This window comes from Chenopodium quinoa, unplaced genomic scaffold (assembly GCF_001683475.1).
Source record: "Chenopodium quinoa cultivar QQ74 unplaced genomic scaffold, ASM168347v1, whole genome shotgun sequence".
In the NCBI taxonomy this organism is placed as follows: domain Eukaryota; kingdom Viridiplantae; phylum Streptophyta; class Magnoliopsida; order Caryophyllales; family Amaranthaceae; genus Chenopodium; species Chenopodium quinoa.
Genome location: NW_018744991.1, coordinates 2,188,772 through 2,208,515, shown reverse-complemented (window position 1 = coordinate 2,208,515; position 19,744 = coordinate 2,188,772). Strand labels below are relative to the sequence as shown.

The 19,744-nt window shown below is 31.2% G+C and overlaps 2 protein-coding genes across 3 annotated transcripts; both read right to left on the bottom strand.

The window, feature by feature from the left end:
- Positions 1–12,384: 12,384 nt before the first annotated feature.
- On the bottom strand, positions 12,385–14,844 carry LOC110706734 (desiccation-related protein PCC3-06-like). 2 transcript variants are annotated; one of them, XM_021884690.1, is made up of 2 exons: positions 14,212–14,844; positions 12,385–13,274 (listed from the first exon to the last, which is right to left on the bottom strand). In XM_021884690.1, exons 1-2 carry the CDS (start codon positions 14,341–14,343, stop codon positions 12,591–12,593), a joined length of 816 nt encoding a protein of 271 aa, XP_021740382.1. In that variant the 5' UTR covers positions 14,344–14,844; the 3' UTR covers positions 12,385–12,590. The 2 variants fall into 2 exon arrangements, with proteins under 2 accessions (XP_021740382.1, XP_021740381.1); XM_021884689.1 differs by having other exon boundaries at positions 12,385–13,277; positions 14,212–14,695.
- A 1,804-nt stretch (positions 14,845–16,648) lies between these two features.
- LOC110706733 (late embryogenesis abundant protein D-29-like) lies at positions 16,649–17,982 on the bottom strand. The gene is made up of 2 exons (XM_021884688.1): positions 17,749–17,982; positions 16,649–17,225 (listed from the first exon to the last, which is right to left on the bottom strand). The coding sequence occupies exons 1-2, from the start codon at positions 17,881–17,883 to the stop codon at positions 16,845–16,847; spliced, it is 516 nt and encodes a 171-aa protein (XP_021740380.1). The 5' UTR covers positions 17,884–17,982; the 3' UTR covers positions 16,649–16,844.
- Between the last annotated feature and the right edge of the window lie 1,762 nt (positions 17,983–19,744).

Sequence of the window (19,744 nt, the reverse complement as noted above, 5' to 3'; positions counted from 1 at the left end):
CGAAAATATTAAAGAAATAAAATTCACATAACAAAAACATACAAAAAGATGATAATTGAAAGTATTTGAAGCTTGATGTTGGAACTTGAAGAGAGAGAGACAAGATAGATATAGACAGAGAAAGAGAGTAGAGGATAAACATCAAGAGTATGTACATGGTAAGAATTTATTTCAGAAAATAATGATGTCCCGCCAAATAACAATTTCAAATTTTCAGAAAAAATGGGAGCGGGAAATAAAGCACGTTTTTGCATTTTCACATTTTAACACCTAATGCAACGGTCATTTTTAGATCGTTGCAGTAGCCTAAATTTCCGTTGCATTTGATTGGCTGATGCAACGGTTATGTTAGGACCGTTGCAATAGCCTTATTCGTTGCATTGAACCATTGCCTTAGATATTACCGTTGCATCAGACCGTTACATTAGCTTTAACCGTTGCTTTTGCTCGTTTATTTTGTAGTGTCTCTATCTCAACGTCGTGCTCCGCTCATTCAATTCGAGGGTTTTTACTGGGGATATTTTCGGTGATCACACAGTGACACGTACTGGTATTGTGGGTATAAAATATCGGCATAATGTTGATCAGGTTACCCTTGTTGATGTTTGCGATCGGTCTGGGATTTCAGCAAGAAAGGAGGTTGACATTAGGTTGTTTAGAGGGAACGACGGGGCCCTCAGACCTGTAGATCAGATGTGTTACTTTATTCATAGGATCGTGGTTGCGATTATGTGCTGACTTGACAGAGTCTTCTCCTTTGACACAATTTGGACTATCTGACTTTGTTCTTGGACGGAGTGTATCTGATGCGGCTCATCGAAAGTGGGTCAAGTATATGAATCTAGTGATTTAGAAATTGAATATGCTTTCCTTCCCTTCTCCTTTTCTTCACTTGGGAAATTAGAGAAGGAGGTTATTGCATTGCTGAAGTGGGTTTAGAAATTCTCGACGACACAGGATATTGGGGCATGTACTGCTGATCATATTTTTACTGTGATAGGCTTTGCTATAGCTAGAAGAGTGGGGCCTAGATTGTATCTCGGCTTCCCATTAATTTTCTCTAAGTTGTATGACTTTGTCTATTTTTTATTTATAATAATAATAATAATAATATAATAATAATAATAATAATATAATAATAATAATAATAATAATAATATAATAATAATAATAATAATAATAATAATAATATAATAATAATAATAATAATAATAATAATATAATAATAATAATAATAATAATAATAATAATAATAATAATAATAATAATTGTTCTCCCATGCTCATAATATCGGGGCTCGTGCAGCAGCCCACATATTTGTTAGAATTAGTTTTGCTATAGCTAAATGAGTAAGGGCTCAGATTGTTTCTCATAGCCACTAATTTTTTGTAAATCTTTTGAGTTTTTTATAATAATAATAATAATAATAATAATAATAATAATAATATTATTATTATTATTATTATTATTATTATTATTATTATTATTATTATTATCATCATCATCATCATCATCTCAAAAACAGACAAAGTCATACAACCTACAATAAATTAGTGGGAAGCCGAGATACAATATGGGCCCCCACTCCTCTAGCTATAGCAAAGCCTTATTATTATTATTATTATTATTATTATTATTATTATTATTATTATTATTATTATTATTATTATTATTATTATTATTATTGTTGTTGTTGTTGTTGTTGTTGTTATTATTGTTATTATTGTTATTATTGTTATTATTATTATTATTATTATTATTATTATTATTATTATTATTATCTCAAAAACAGACAAAGTCATACAACCTACAATAAATTAGTAGGAAGCCGAGATATAATCTGGGCCCCCACTCCTCTAGCTATAGCAAAGCCTACCCTAGTGAAGATATGAGCTGCAGCACGAGCCCCAATGTCTTGTGTCGTCGAGAACCTCTGAACCTGCTTCAGCAACGCAACAACCTCCTTCTCTAACTCCCCAAGCGAAAAAAAGGAGAAGGGAATGAAACCATATCCAATCAGCTGGCAACTAGCTGCATACTTGACCCGCTTCTAATGAGTCGCATCAGCCACAACCCGTCCAGAAACAAAGTCAGATAGTCCCGTTTGAGTCAAAGGAGAAGACCCTGTTAAGTCCACACACATCGCGACCACGATCTCAGGAATAAAGTAACACATCAGCAGGTCTGAGGGCCCCGTCACCCGAATTTTCCAACAAAATCGCTTTATTGAAACTCATTCCCTCCAAACAACCCTATGTCAACCTCCTTTCTTGCTGAAATCCCAGATCTGTAGCAGATATCAACAAAGGTATCCCGTACAACATTTTGCCGATGTTTTATACCCACAATACCAGCACACGACACCGCGTGATCACCGAAAAGATCCCAGTAAAAACTCGAGAACAAGCAGAGCACGGCGTCGAGACATAGACAATTGGAACACCCATCCGGTAGCGCAACACACATCGGTAAGTCTTTGCGTTCATTGTCTGCCCCAACCCCGAAATAGGAACCGCCCGAAGCCAAGCAAAGGTGTGATCTCCCTGTTGCGATTTCCACAATGCTGATTGGCGAGGAAATAAAGAGATGGTGGATTCTGCAGAATCGGTAACCTTTGTGAAATATATATTTGCCAATTTCTTCATGAGTTTAGGGGCAGCGACCTCACTAGGATTACTCAAAATGTCAGACTCCACCGTTCTATTGAACAGGCTCAACGCATCCTCAAAGGCTCGACCAAGGCCAACAACGCCAGCACGCCGTAGAAGCTTTGTTTGCAACCCAACAGACTGCAACCGCGAAGCAAGAAAAGCATAATGACGAACATCACCTGCGGAATAAATACCAAGCCCATCATACGCAAAAGGTAAGGTGGCAAGCCGCTACTGCCACTCGCCAAACCCAGGCCCTGAAGCAGCAACGATACGCTCCAAAGAAGATCGAAGAGCCTCGTCGAATGTGCGCTGAGCCGCCTCAAAAGTATTAGGTGAACAAGTACGCAAAGCAAAGTAGAGTTTAGAAACTCCGGTACAAGCCCTAAGCAACAACAGCTCGCACTGTGGATCATCAAATTTAGCAACCCTATACATAAGAGCAATGGTCTTGGTAACCCTTTGCATCACAAGCTCACCTCCAAACCCAGAATCAGAACTAGCCGGACCACCAAGCAACTTAACACCATGCAAGGGTCGAGCAATATTAGGTGGAAAGACACCCAGTAGTGGGTGTTGCTCTAGAACTAAAAGACCATTGCATTAGGTCTATTGTAACGGTCCGTATGATTTCTAAAGAACCGTTGCATTAGGCCCTGATGCAACGGTCCATGGTTGATGGCATAGGACCGTTGCATTAGGTTAAATGAACCGTTGCATTAAAACTAATGCAACGATCCTTTAGCCGTTGCAATAGATCTATAGCAATGGTTTTGGCCTATTGTAACGGTTTTTAGGGGTTGCATTTGCTCGTTTATGTAGTAGTGAGAACAATGGAACACACAGCCGGTATGTAGCACAACACACATCGGTAAGTCTTTGCGTTCATTGTCTGACCCAACCCCGAAATACGGACTGCCTGAAGCCGAGCCAAGGTGTGATCGCCCTGCTATGACTTCCACAAAGCTGATTGTCGATGAGATAAAGAAAATGAAAGAAAAAGTGGACTCTACAAAAGCAGTAACCTTTATGAAATACATAACCGTCAATTTCTTCATGAGTTTAGGGCAGCGACCTCATTATTATTATTATTTTAATGAACTATAAAGATAATCAATAACATAATATAATACTAACACAGACAACGGGAATGACACGTGTCACTTCCTGGTACGGTTTTTTCCCTCCAAAACTCCCCCTCCCTTTTTAGGAAAAATCTTTTATTTTTGAAATATTTGTATAATACAACTATAATAGTATATTATTCCTAATCTTATATATTATCTTTAAAATAATTGTATTCCTTTTTATTTCGTGTTTTATTAACTTAAAATAGTTACACAAGATTTTGAGACCTTTTAATTAAGGGAGAATAAGCTATAATTTAGAAGGTTGAAATAAAGTGGAGAGTATAAACTTCCGGAGCCAAAAATACAATATTAACATTTAAATTACCATTATATAGTTGTACAACAGTGGGGTTCAATGGAGAAGGAAAAAAAAAAAAAAAAGACAATTCTATTCATGGTGTTGATTAGAAATCTTATGAAATAATAATAATTTTTTTTGGTGTTCCACCCGATTCACCCTTTGGGCTAATCCGGATTCGGGGCTCAGTTCTGAGTGGTTAGGTTCCAGCCCCCTCCCAATTGTTGTTGCGGGGGATCGAACACGCAATCCTCCATACTAAGTGCAGCCTCAATCACCACTATGCCAACAACCAATTGGTAGGTTTCTGTAATAATTTTTACCAACTTATAAGTTTTTTCCCTCATAAAATCTATTAACTATTATTAAAAGAGGCCATGCTTACATTGATCATTTTGGACCCCCTATGTCAAGCTATCATTAAAAAAATTTCCGCCAATATAATATATGGTGTTAGCTTTATACATTGTAGAGGTTTGGTTTTTTTTTTTTTTTTTTTTTTTTTTTTTTTTAACTAAACTAATTCATTAATATAAAGTCATACGACATCAACATTGATAGTTTTATTGGGAATAACATGCATCATTAATGTAATATGATGTATACTATTTTTAAATCTTTTCAACACAACTAATCAAAAATAATTTTTTTTTTCTCAATTGTAGTTTTAAAAGAAATTTGCCTTAATATTTCATCTTTCTTATATGCATTGCATTTGTTTAATCTACATGAGTTGCCTTATTTTTATATTATATCACAAATTAATTATGAAAAAAAAAATTATTACTATTATGCATTGCACGGACACTAATCTAGTTTGACTATTATTTTTGAGTCAATATAAATTATGGTTTTGGATTGAAAAATAAAAAGTCATGTTGTTTGATAAGTGACTCCGGCATAATTGAAGGGTGACAAAGTATAATAATCACAACCCAAATAGAGGGGTGAACGTAAAGCATAGTCCTCATAGGTATCGGTCAATAGTTCATTATGTATGTGAGCATTATTCGTTAGTCAAGCTTTGTTTTCCATTCTTGATCATTGAGTGCAAATCTTAACTTGCTACAAATTGTAGATGCTGACTACACTTGGCGTGGTTAATTGTTCTCCGTACTATTTTTAGCCACTAAGCTTAGAATTCAAGCTAACCCCACTTTATCCATTTTAGTCCTAAAATAAATACAGAATTTGATGTATATGCACGTTTGGATGTAGTTCCTTTCATTTAAAAAATTTTCAAACTATATTATTGATTAAAAGAGATATTCAGATAAGTCTAATTAATATGCATGTCATGTCAAAGATAATAAGGTTAATAATTTCACGTCCCTATAATCTAATATCATATCATATCACACTATATATCACTAATAAATAAAGCTGGTCTCGTAGCCAGACCACGAGACAGCGACACTTGGCATTCCAGTTTTTCGCCAAGTGTCAAACCACGTAGGCGACAAATAGATTTTATTGTGACACATATAATGCTAAGTAAGTGAATTTTGGATAGAATTATTCAAGATAAATGTATAGAATTTTATTATTGATATACTTCTAAAGTTTTAATATTTCATATATACAAAATTAATCATAATTTTTAATAAATATCCTATAACTTGATTCTATTTCCATCTCAAAATTCATTTAAAAAAGTTATTTAAAATAAGATCCATTTACAATATACATATATAATTTATTTAAAAAATATGGAGCAATATAAAATCAATAAAAATAAGTGTTAACCAATAAAAATAATTTTAGTTTAGTAGAAAATAATTTAAGTTCATAAAAATAATATCAAGTTAATAATAATATGAGTAGATATCTATTTACAAACAAAACTACAAAAAGTACAATATTACATAAATAAGCGATATGTTATCATATGCCTATTTTTTTTTTTTTTTAAAAAAAAAGGGATTATATGACCATATTTAACATTCAAGCCAAAAATTTTATTCTAAAATTTTATCAACAATATGGGCATCGCCCAGGCACGAAGCTAGTCACTAATAAATATAGCCGGTCTCGCAGCCAGGCCACGAAACAACGACACTTGACATTCCAGTTTTTCGTCAAGTGTCGAGCTACTTAGGCGATAAATAGATATTACTGTGATTAGATTAGATGTCACGTTAGATTAAATTGGATAGATTTGTTTAGGATAAAAAAAGTATACATAAAATAATTTATAATTCTGTTGAAAAAAAATTATCTTTTTATAGACAAAAGAATTTTACTTATAACAAAACACCACATATTACAATTAATATGAATATCCAATTAACAATAGGATTTTACTCCTATATGAATAACCACGTAATTATAATTATAAATATGGCTATGTATCATTAATTTTTTATAGACTACCTTTGATTTACCATCAAACCTTTTGAATCATGTATTCTTCATATTCGGTTGTAATATTTTTTTTCACTTAAAAAACATTTTAATAATTTTTTTTTTCTTTAAAAGGTGCGTTCTATTCACCTGATTTTTACTTATCTGATCTTATCTGAATTTATTAGCCCTTATTAGAACTGATTTTGGTTATAAATTGAACTTGGGTAGCCCTGATTAAGGGTGCGTTCTATTCACCTGATTTTTACTTATCTGAACTTATTAGCCCTTATTAGAACTTATTTTAGTTATAAATTGAACCCGGGTAGCCTTGATTAAGGGTGCGTTCTATTCACCTAATTTTTACACATCTGAACTTATCTAAACTTATTAGCCCTTATTAGAATTTATTTTAGTTATAAATTGAACTTGGGTAGCCCTGATTAACCCTTATCACAACTTATCTGAACTTATTTTTCCTGAAATAAGTGAAAATTAGGTGAACATAACAGGGCCTAACCCTTATCACAACTTATCTGAACTTATTTTCCCTGAATTTATCTTATCTGAACTTATTAACCTTTAACTGAACTTATTTTTCGAGAAATAAGTGAAAATAAGGTGAACAGAACAGGGCCTAAGGGTGCGTTCTACTCACCTGATTTTTACTTATCTGAACTTATTATTTGAATTTATCTGAACTTATTAGCCCTTATTAGAACTTATTTTAGTTATAAATTGAATTTATGTAGTCCTGATTAACCCTTATCACAACTTATCTAAACTTATCTTATCTGAACTTATTTTTTCTGAAATAAGTGAAAATAAGGTGAACAAAACAGAGCCTAAATTTAATGCTACAATTATTATTATTATTATTATTATTATTATTATTATTATTATTATTATTATTATTATTATTATTATTATTATTATTATTATTATTATTATTATTATTATTATTATTATTATTATTATTAAACATGTCAAAAATAAGTACACTCTCTAAAATGGATATCCGGGGCAACGCCCGGGGGCACCTACTATTTCCATCATAGTACATAGGCGATAAATAGGTATTATTGTGACACGTATAAGTAAGCGACTTTTGGATATATTTTTTAAGATAAAAATGTTGTATAGAGGTTTATTATCGATATACTTCTAATATTTTATATATACAAAATTAATCATAAGTTTTAATAAATATCCTATAACTCGATTTTATTTCCATCATAAAAATTCATTTCAAAATGTTCTTTAATATAAGATCCATTTATAAAATATTTAATTTAGTTACAAAAATGATAGAGATTCAGTAAGAATAAGTTTTAATCAGTAAAAATAATTTTGTTTTGGTAAGAATACTTTCAGTTCAGTAAAAATAATTTAAATTCAATAACAATAATTTCAAGTCAATAATAACATAGATATCTAAACAAAAAGTACAAACAATACACTATTTTATAAATAAGCGATAGGATATCGTAGGTCTAGAAATATCGTGCATTATCAAAAAGGATTACATGACCGTATTAATGAAAATTCAAGCAAAAAAGTTTATCGTAAAATTTATCAACAATTCGGGCATCGCCCGGGCACAAAACTAGTGTATATATATATATAAAGAGGAGTTTTTTCCCGAGATTTTAGAGTGCCGCGTAGGATTTTAATTTTCAAAAAATTATTAGAGCGCCACATAGAATTAGTATTTTTAAAACGCTACAATAGGATTATGCCACGTAAGATTAGTTTTTTTAAAGCGCTACATAGGATTTTAATAAATAAAAAAAAGCACCACGTAGGATTAATATTTTAAAATACTACAATATGATTATGCCACGTAAACAAGTTTTTTTAAAACGCTACGTAAGATTATAATAATAAATTAAAAAATTATGAGCGACACATAAAATTATTATTTTTAAAAAATTTATCATGAATAAAATGAAATAAATTATTTGGGTGATTAATGGAACCATTATGATAAAATTTTACAAATATATTAAATAAAGGAGAGTTTTTCAAGATATTTTAGAGCATCACATAGAAAAATATTATATTTTGGCCAATGAAAAAAAAATTGCAATTTATTTTAGATCTAAAATTTATATTAATTATAATAATAAAATCAGCACATTTTTCGTGTGGCTAGTCATATCGTGCGTCCGGCTGAGATATACCAAAACACTGACCGGGTAACCCCTTACTGTCAGAGTAACCCCTGATCGATCAAGTAATCCTTGACCAACCGAGTAACACCTGACCAGGTAATCCTGACCACACGATGTGACCAGCCACATATGAAACTTTGTGAAATAAAATAAAAAAATTCAAGTATTAAGCAAACGAATATCACAAAGTTTAGGAGATAAATATATATTTAGTAGAATATTTTATTTGAAAATATACAAACAAACCGTGAATCGCACGGGTTTCACCTAGTATCATATATCATATCACTAATAAATAAAGTCGGTCTCGCAGCCAGGCCACGAGACAACGACACTTGACATTCCAGTTTTTCGCCAAGTGTCGCGCCACGTAGCAGATAAATAAGTATTATTGCGACACATATGAGCTAAGTAAGCGATTTTTGGATAGATTTTTAAGATAAAATTATTGTATAGAGTTTTAGTATCGATAGAATTCTAATATCTCATATATACAAAATTAATCATAACTTTTAATAAATATTCTATAACCCAATTATATTTCCATCATCAAATTCGTTTTAAAAAGTTCTTTAAAATAAGATACATTTGTAATATATTTAATCACAAACTTTTATACGTAGCTGGTCAAACTGTGTCACCAACTATTACAAGAGTTATTTCGTTAGTGCTATAGGGGTTACTTGGTCACTGTTATAGTGGTTACTTAATCAGTGTTATAGATAGGGGTTACTTAGTCAGTGTTAGAAGTTGCTTAGTTAGTTTCACAGGGGTTATAGGGGTTACTTTGTTCGGCCAGATGGTGTGGCTAGCCGCATACAAAATGCATTGTTATTTTATTTATTTAAAATAATATTAGAGAATCAGTAAAAATAAGTTTTAATTAGTAAACAACTTTAGTTTGGTAAAAATACTTTTAGTTAAGTGAAAATAATTTAACTTTAGTAAAAATAATTTCAAGTCAATAATACCATAGATTTCTATTTACAAACAAAACTACAAAAAGTAAAGTCCATATGATATTGTATGTCTAAATATCTTACATTATCAGAACGAATTATTTGACCATATTTAACATTTAAGTAAAAATGTTATCTTAAAATTTTATCAACTATCTAGGTATCGCCTGGGCACAAAACTTTTAATAAATATCCTATAAATCGGTTCTATTTATATTATAAAATTCATTTTGAAAAGTTCTTTAAAATAAGATCCATTTATAATATATTTAAAAAAAAATTAGAGAATTAGTAAAAAATAATTTTTAATTAATAAAAATAATTTTAATTTGGTAAAAATACTTTCACTTTAGTAAAAATAATATTAATTTAAATTTAATAAAAATAATTTACAATAACATAAATATCTATTTACAAACAAAACTACAAAAAGTACACTATTATATAAATAAGCGATATGATATCGTAAGTTTAAATATAATGCATTATCAAAAGGAATGATAAGATCGTATTTATTTAAGCCAAAAAGTTTATTCTAAAATTTTATCAACAATCTAGGCATTGCCCGGGCACAAAACTAGTCATATCACTAATAAATAAAACCGGTCTCGCAGCCAGGCTACGAGACAGCGACACTTGGCATTTCAGTTTTTCGCCAAGTGTCGTGCCACGTAGGAGATAAATAGTATTATTTAATCGATTTTTGGATAGATTTTTTAAGATAAAATTGTTGTATAGAGTTTTATTATTGATAGAATTCTAATATTCATGTATACAAAATTAATCATAACTTTTAATAAATATCCTATAACTCGAATCTATTTTCATCATCAAATTCGTTTTAAAAAGTTATTTAAAATAAGATCCATTTATAATATATTTAAAATAATAGAGAATTAGTAAAAATAAGTTTTAATCGGTAAAAATACTTTTAAATTTAAGTATGATATCGCATGTCTAAATATCTTTCAATATCAAAAGTGATTATAATGACCGTATTTAACATTCAAGCCAAAAAGTTTATCCAAAATTCAATAAACAACCTGGGGATCGCGCGGGGCACAAAAGTAGTATATATATTAAATGGAGTTTTTTCCCGAGTTTTTAGAGAGCCACATAGGATAGAAAGCCAATCAAATAAGAGATAAAATTGTTTTAAAAAAAATACAAACAAACCGTGCATCGCATGGGTTTTATCTAGTTATAAGTATAATACGAATTAAAAAGAGTTTTTCTCAAAAAAAAAAAAAAAAAAAATCTCAATGTACAATCGTGAATTGGTTTCTTGATAAGAAAGATTGGACACAAATTCTTGATTATTTTAAATTTTTATTTTGTTTATTTGTAAAGGGAGTCACAAAGAGAAAATAATGTATACAAAATATTATATCTTAGGATTATCATACACTACATCTACACAGGTCAACTTTTAGTATTCTCAAACTTCAAATAAACTACACCATTCATTTTTAATTTGTAGGGGGTAGGTTCAACCGTTTTACAAATATTGAAGTCAATGAATTGGATATCAATTTATTTAGACTTTTGTCAACGTAATATGCACAAGGGATTATGGGCCCATAAAGTCATAGGTCAACCGTCAATCATAAAGAGTTATAATCAACTGTTGACTTTTGGACTTATATCAACACACCTTATATAGTTTTAGGATGTGAATTATACCCCCCAGTAATTAGAGGCCGGCCTAGCGCCAGCCGCTAAACTACCTAAGGGCTCAAAGCTCTGAAAATAATGAAATTAGATTAAACGCAGTATTTCATTGTACATAATACGCAATACTTTCTATATTCGGTATTAAATGACATACTTTATTTTTTCATCTGTTTTTGTATAATTGACACACTCTTAAAAATAACAAAGTATTTTTCGTCTCCCTCTATTTTTTTAATACTACACTTTGACCAACCCTATAAAGCAAAGTCACTATGTTGTCTATGCATATATATTTGATGGACAAAGGCAGAAAGTACTACTCCACATAAAGCTTAGAAATCAGAACCAGTTTAGTCCATAAAAGAGATACAAAAAAAATGCTACTTGTAAGTATACATACTTAGTTTAAAAAACACTGCTAGATATAGCAGGGCAGCAGTAGTATTATCAAGGTCAATCATCTTATTACAATGAAATAAAACATATTTAGAAGATGAGTTTTTTTCATGTTAACAAAACATAATCTCGATGTATTAATTTTCTTCTTAAGGAAGACTATACACTACTAATATGGTCACGTGTAATAATTACTATACCATTCGTTATATTTTTTAAGGGGTTGGTTCAACGGTTTCACAAGTTAGAAGTCAATGAAATTCAATTTGCCCTTATGTCAACGTAACACATCCATAAGGATTAAGCCATTACGGACCATAGAGTCATAGACTCATAGGTCATTAGGTCAAGCATAAAAAAGTCAACTGCTAAACTGTTTGACAAATGTCAACACACTCTATATAAGATATGAAATTACATTTTATTTTCCTTGCCATATTCAGTCCAATACACCCCTAATAGTTAAAGCCCTTTGGCCTTTCTACCTTAGGGATAAAATTAAAGCCTAAAAATCAAAATATAATCTATCGATCATATTGCATTAATTGTTTATTAGTTTAGCTCAGGCACCCTGCAATGAGATCAAGGAAGGAGAAAACTTCTAAACACAAGGCTCACCCTCCCTTATTCAGCCATTTTAAGCCAAAATTATTGTAGCCATTGTACAATTATAAATTATCTTTTCCGATCATTTATCCAATATCAATCTATATTATTCATCAATTTAAAACATAATTATATTGTATAGTATTAAAGCAATAAAGAAAATTGTAATGGGACATATTTTAATACAAGCTAAGGTACAAAATACATTGATCAAAGGTCCCAAATTATTGATCATATCCAAAGTTATACTTGGACCAATGTCACATAGCATGGGCCATTTTTTTCCCTATCTAGACAAGTGCAACACAAAGCACAAAAGCATTTTAGATCAACACAAGCCATCAACACATACAATTAATTTAAGGACGATCACCACGTATTTTTTCGTCACGCCAAACATCCTCGGGACGCTTAGGCAAATGATCATCCAAATATTCATCCACCCTTTTGCTCTCCTCATCTTTCCCTACCACCGTCTCCTTAACCTTTTGTGTAGCATCCTTCGCTGTCTCCCACGCCCCCTTCGCCGTCTCCTTAACCTTCTCATTCACATTATGGACCGCCTCTCCCACCTTCCCGGCCCCTTCCTTCGCCTTATCGGCTGTCCAACCCGCCGTATCCTCGGTCATTTCTTTTGCATCTTGCATTGCCTCCTTGGTCTTGTGTTTTGCATGTTGCATAGTGTCTCCGACTCTATTGGCTCCTTCCTTTGCCTTGTCGGCAGTCCAGTCTGCCGTATCCTTGGTCCTTTCTTTTGCATTGTACATTGTGTCGCTTGCACGATTCTTGCCTTCTTCGGCCTTTTGTTTTGCTGCCTCCGCGCCCTGTTTTGCTCTGTCCTTGGCTTCCTGCCATGCTTCGCCGGCTTGTCGGCTACTCTCCTTGGCCTTCTCTTTCACATCGTTGGCAGTGTCATTTGCTTTTTGCTTCATTTCGGAGTATTTCCTCTCTACCTCCTTGGCTTCTTCGTCGCTCTCGTAAACTTGTCGCGCTTGCCTGATTCTGTCAGCAGATTTTTCGTCTTCATTATCTCGAGCATATTGCTTCTAAAGCACAAATTATAACAAATTAATTAAGTTGTCATATACCATCAAAAATAGTAATGAACATTTCAGCTTAAAAATAATCTACACGTATCACACAAGAATAATTATTCATGAGATTTTATGTACCCTTCTTATTTTAAGGAGGGATATATTTTGACTTTTTTCACTATTATATTCACATAAAAATTTTGACTTGATTGATTTTCTAATTTTTTTTTAAAGAAACTAAATTTTATTGTATAAAACATTATTGGATTTGATATAATATATACTTCATAATGTCAATTTTTCTGAAATTTTAATAACATATTTAGATAAATAAATGGTCAAAGTAGTGTCTCGAAAAAAATCTCCGCGTTTTTGAGAAGTGCTAAATTCATTTCCCATCCTAACCTTTCTAAATTCATTTCCCATCCTAACCTTTCTAGCTATGAATATTAGGGAGTAGTACATGCTAAGCTCGATCGATCTTAACTTCTTAAGTTTTGACAAATAGCTTGTAAGTAACTCCGGACGTCAAAACCTTACCAACTAAATTAGCTAACATCATTAAATATGACTAATTCACATCAACCTTAATATGATAATTACATACTTTCTCCGTTTCTATTTAGTTGACGCGTTCAATTTAAACACATATTAAGTAGATGAGAGAGAATGATAAAGCAAGCGAGGTACACTAAAAAAACAAGGTATAAAACTTGCTTAAAAAGAAACGTGTCAACTAAAAATAAACTTTTTAAAAAAGAATACTTGTCAACTTAAAAAAATAGAGGTAAGTATTTGAAACTACAACAAAAAATCTCGTGATAACACCACATCACCCATGATAATTAGCGGTGGTAAGGCGTTACCACCGCACGCATAAGAAATTCATACACAAAAAACATTATACAACAAGTGCATATTAAATAAAAATGCATGAATTACATACCTCGTTAAATCTAGAGGCAGAAGTGAAGCAAACCCGTGAAACTTTACGAGGGTAAAGATTAGCAACTTGTGTAGGTAAACCAACTTTCGTAACCTTCAAAAAGGTGTTCTTCACTATAAACATAGACGCCATTACAAAAACTAAAGCTAATTAATATTTGATTTTTCTTCCAACAAAAAAATAAGATAAGATTTCAACTTATTTTTTTCGATCGGTGTAACACTAATTGTAAATAATTGGTTGAAGAAATTGAAGATGATGTTATGTTAACTATAAAGGGTTTGAGGTTGTAAGAGGAAAGAAAAGGTGGCAAGTTATTCGTATGCCACGTAAAGCTGGAATTTGGCACGTGTTGGATTGTTGAGGTTAGGGAGCTTAAGCAGTCAACACATATGAACGAAATGGTTTATTTTATTTTTGCATGGTTTTAATTTCTTTTTCTTGAGGTTGGAGCCTGTTGAATCTCTAGGCCCAACAATGTAGGTTAGAAGATAAGGATGGTTTGGCCCAACAAGAAAATACAATTGTGTTGTACTCTCCCTCCGTATTTTATTACAACCTCCATTTTTCTTTTACGGCTGTATTTTTACTTGTCTTATTTTATATTATGGAAACTTTTAACTATGTTTTACTATTTTTCTTCTCACTAATAGTCCCCTCGTATAATATTTTAATTTTTTTTTCATACTCTCTCTCCTTCCACTTATACTCCATAGAGTTCGAAGAAATGGAGCAAGTATTAAAATACGAAGGGAGTACATGAAAATAAATACTACTTGTATATTAATTCGCGAATATGAAAATATAAAGGTAGACAGTTGGGCTTGGTACCTGACTAACAATGTAGATAGTATGACTCATATGTGTTTGATTAATAATATTTCATCGTCGACATATGAAAATTAATACGGAGTACTAATACGACGTATAAAACAATATCAAATTTACTAATATTTAGTCATAACTTAAGTTGATTATTTATGAGAAATGACTTTGATTGTATAAATTAAGTAATTGATTGTACTCCCTCGATTCCTAAATAATTGACACAGTCAAACTTAGCACATATGCCAATGCGCTAGTTTGAGTTTGATCTAGAATATATATGATTAAATATTAGTAAATATTTTTAAAAATATTGATATTATGAAACTTATATTAATACTTATTTAACAATTCAACATATTTCACGATAAAATTTGTTTTTTAAATGTTACTAAAAAAAACTATAGTCAAAGCTAGTATATGAAAAGCGAAAAAAGTCAAACGAGTCAATTATTTTGGAATGAAGAGAGTATTAATTGATTGATTGTATAGACATAAAACAGATAATGTAATTTATTTATTTATTTTCACTAAATTCAAGTAATTGATTTTTATCTAATTTAATTCTTTGTTGATTGATTAATTTTTCTTGTATTTGCTGATTGATTAATCTTTTCTTTCTCTTTGCTGATTGATTAATCTTTCCTTTTTATTTGTTGATTGATTAATCTTTTCTTTTTTATTTGCTAATCGATTAATCTTTCCTTTTTATTTGCTGATGATTAATCTTCCTTTTTTATTTGTTAATTTATTAATCTTTCCTTTTTATTTGTTGATTGATTAATCTTTCCTTTTTTATTTGCTAATTGATTAATCTTTCCTTTTTATTTGTTGATTGATTAATCTTTCTTTTTATTGTTGATTGATTAATCTTTCCTTTTTATTGTTGATTGATTAATCTTTCCTTTTTTATTTGTTGATTGATTAATTTTCCTTTTTATTTGTTGATTGATTAATTTTTCATTTTTATTTGTTGATTGATTAATCTTTCCTTTTTTTATTTGCTAATTGATTAATATTTCCTTTTAATTTGCCGATTGATTAATATTTCCTTTTTTTTGTTTCCTTTATTTTAATTATCTTTTCCAATTTTAAAGGAAAAGGAGTGTTGTACGTTGCCATTTTAGGTGGACATCACAACCTGCCCCCTTCACTTATATAATAGAGATAATCCTAGTCGTACACTTGTATAGTCTCTTAAATTTTTGTCAAAAAAAAAAGTCTCTTAAATTTGGGTTACCAATGTGTTTGGGAAGATATACCTTTAGATAGATGATCACTTCATCTAACCCTTAAAGATTGCTTAGCTTCACATCACCTTTTCTAATTTCTAAGACGTGTCTTAAATCATATATTTATCCATTTTTATATGCATATGAACTTTAAAAAGTTAATTGCTAATAAAAATATGTGCTGAAACGAATTAAACTTATTTAACAATGCCCCTCATATTATTTTATGGAATATTTCTTATGGATTGATGGAAATTCATGGTTAAGTTGTCCCTGAATACAAAATACAATGGAGCAATCTTTTTAAACTAAACTAACGTAGTAATAATAATATATTCATAAACAAGATTTTTTTATTCCCAGTACCCTGCCTTACTAAGTAGTGTGGTGCAAAAGTGTTTAAAGAGTCCAAATCTTTGACAATATTCTATCATACATAATTGAGTAGTGAAAATTTTTGGATTAACATCCTACATTGAAATCGAATTCCTTCTTGTCAAAAGAGTCTTCTTATTGTTGCTTTAGAACAATTAAGATCTTCCCTAGCTAGAAGTATTACATGTAACGTAGTATAGTTTAATTTTTGTCTAATGCATCTTGCAAAGCTTCCTTGGTCTTTGCTTCCGCATCTTTGAGGTTGTCTCCGACTTGCTCAAACCCTTCCTTGGCCTTATCGGCTATCCATTCCGCCGATTCGTCGTTCTTTGCTTTAGCTTCTTTCAAGGTGTCTCCGATGCTATCGGCCCCTTCTTTCGCCTTGTCGGATGCCCATTCTGCCGCACCCTCGGTCTTTTCCTTAACGTCGGCCACTCCTTTACTTGCCCAATCCTTGGCTTCTTCGGCATTTTGCTTGGTGCCCTCTATCACGTTGTCGATGGTTTCTTTGGCTTGTTGCTTTATTTCTGTGTACTTCTTGATCTCTTCGTCTCCCCCAGCACATGCTCTAGGAAATTGGTTCTAAAAGCACAAAATGTAGTGTTAGTTTACATGTCTCTAGAAAGATAGTGTGCATATTTTAAGCTCAAAAATAAAAAATGAATGTCATTAGCACAATAAGAACTTAGCTCGACTTTTATCTAGTATTCTAGTCCCAATTTAGCCTAACATTCAAAATCAACAAAATTGAAAGCAAGAACCACACTGAAAAAAAAAATAATAATAAATCATTCAAAATCAAAAACTAGAAATACAAGTAACCTATTATTGTGATGGGTTGTTGTCCTTGTTGATATACATACTTTATTTCAAGTAATACTGTAACACTTATCTACACATATTTTTAGTAATAAATTTTAAAAGTCAAAAAATGGTTTATTAAAAAACGAAGTATACAAAATTGACTTTTAGTCCAGTAACATATGAGTGTCCAAGACTTTCTAATAGTTTCATGGTAAAATTGTTTGTCTATCCAATTTGTAATTAAGTAATATAATACATATACAATACTTCTTATAAGTATTGGTAAATAAACATGAATTACCGTGTTAAATCGAGAGACGGAAGGGAAGCAAACTCGTGAAACTTTGTTAGGGCACAGACTAGAAACTTGAGGAGGTAAACCCACACTTGAGACCTTAGAAAAGCTGTTATTCAACACAAACATAGACGAAGCCATTGTTATAATTTAGCTTCACTATATTTTCTATGTATAAACTAAGATTTTAATTCAAATAATTTTACAAGAGAGGTAAATAATTGGTTGGTAAAGTTGACGATCGAAGGTGTTGGCTATAAATAATAGAGGATTTGTAGTTGCACGTAGTCACGTAGAAATAAGTTGCAATAGGCAAGTCGGCAAGCCAATTGCGTGCCACAGAAATTGGGTTAGTGCCACGTGTTAGATAGTTGAGGCTGAGGGCCTGAGCATTAGACAAATGTGATTATGTGAATGGTTGATTTTTATTTACTCTAATTATTTATTTTTGTATTGTTTTCTTTCTTTTATCTTGAGGTTGGATGGAGGCCATGGAGCCTATAGAGTGGCTGCAACGTTGTGTAATATCTCTAGCCCATCATGTGTCGATTAATAAGGTTAAGCTCAAGATAATGAGAAATACATCCTCTATTTTTGTTATTTTCTATTTGGGATTTTTTTTTGAAAAACTAAGAAAAATATCAATTAACAATAAAAACGGGTAACCCTTGGTGTGTCGTCTTGCTTGTAAAAAGCTTGTATTTATGAATTAATTTAAGTTTTAAGTGACTAAATTTAATATTATCTGAATTCACTCGCAGATTCGCTAAACTCAGACATGCCTACTTGCTTGTTTTTGCCCTAAGACAATATCAAAAATATGTTTGTGTGTAAAAACGATGCCCAATTAACTTTCTAGTAGGGTTAGGTTAAGATGACCAACTTTTGAATTAATAACAAAGTAGAGGTGATCATGGGTGTATCTTAGAGATGACTGTGAATGAACTCACTCGTTATGTGTTAAGTTGAAATTTTTAAAAGGACGGCCTAGACATGGCCTAATTAAGCCCACATGACACTATCTGATCATACTTGCATACCTAAGCTAAGCCTTACTATATGGTTTGTCCTATCCTGCAGTGGCATGTCTTGTTGTGCTTATTTATATTGTGTAGTTTGTCCTATCCTGCAATGTTATGTCTTGTTGTGTTTACTTATTCAATAATAAACACGTGTTTAATAGCCCATTAAGTATTGAAGTGTGTCGTACATTATCTACCCTAATTTGTGCCATGTAATGTTATTTTTAAATTGTGGAAGTCTTCAAAATGGGGGTAAGAATTATTTGAGCTTGAAGATATATTTTAATCCCAAATATTTTAGCCGATGCCATAAATCTCATTAATCTTGTTAATTAGTATTATGACTTGTTAGTAAATGCTAAAAATTGTGAGATAGAACCTTAGATTTCTTATCATTAGAACAAATGCAAGTGTGGTACACTACCAAATTATATGAATTTGGCTTACAAGAACTGGACGTTGTTACATAACTGGAGGCACCGCATGGGCGTGTGGTGAGTGAAGAGGCAAAATATCTATTGTATAGCTCCAAAAGTAGTCCTTAACCTATATCTATAGTTCTATACCCTTCCTTTTTAATTTTGGAATCATATCAAGGTCCTCATTTCAATATCTATTTGTTCTTCATACAATTCTTGTGGGTACAATAATAGTGATGAGATACTTTATTTTTTTCGTCTCTAGTACATTGTCTGATTTTTATATTACTCCGTCCCTACAAGAAAATCCATTATTATTATTATTATTATTATTATTATTATTATTATTATTATTATCTCTTTATATTTACTATCTTATATTATAAATGATGTGTTTGGAAGATAGCTTATTGGGCAAATTAGCTTATTTGATTAATATTAGATTATTATTGAGTACTAAATAAGCTCATTTAGAGTATTTGATGGAGAATTGTCGAGCTGATCATTCAAAGAGCTTATACCACTAGATAAACTTTTTTCAAAAATCATCTTTTAGGAGCT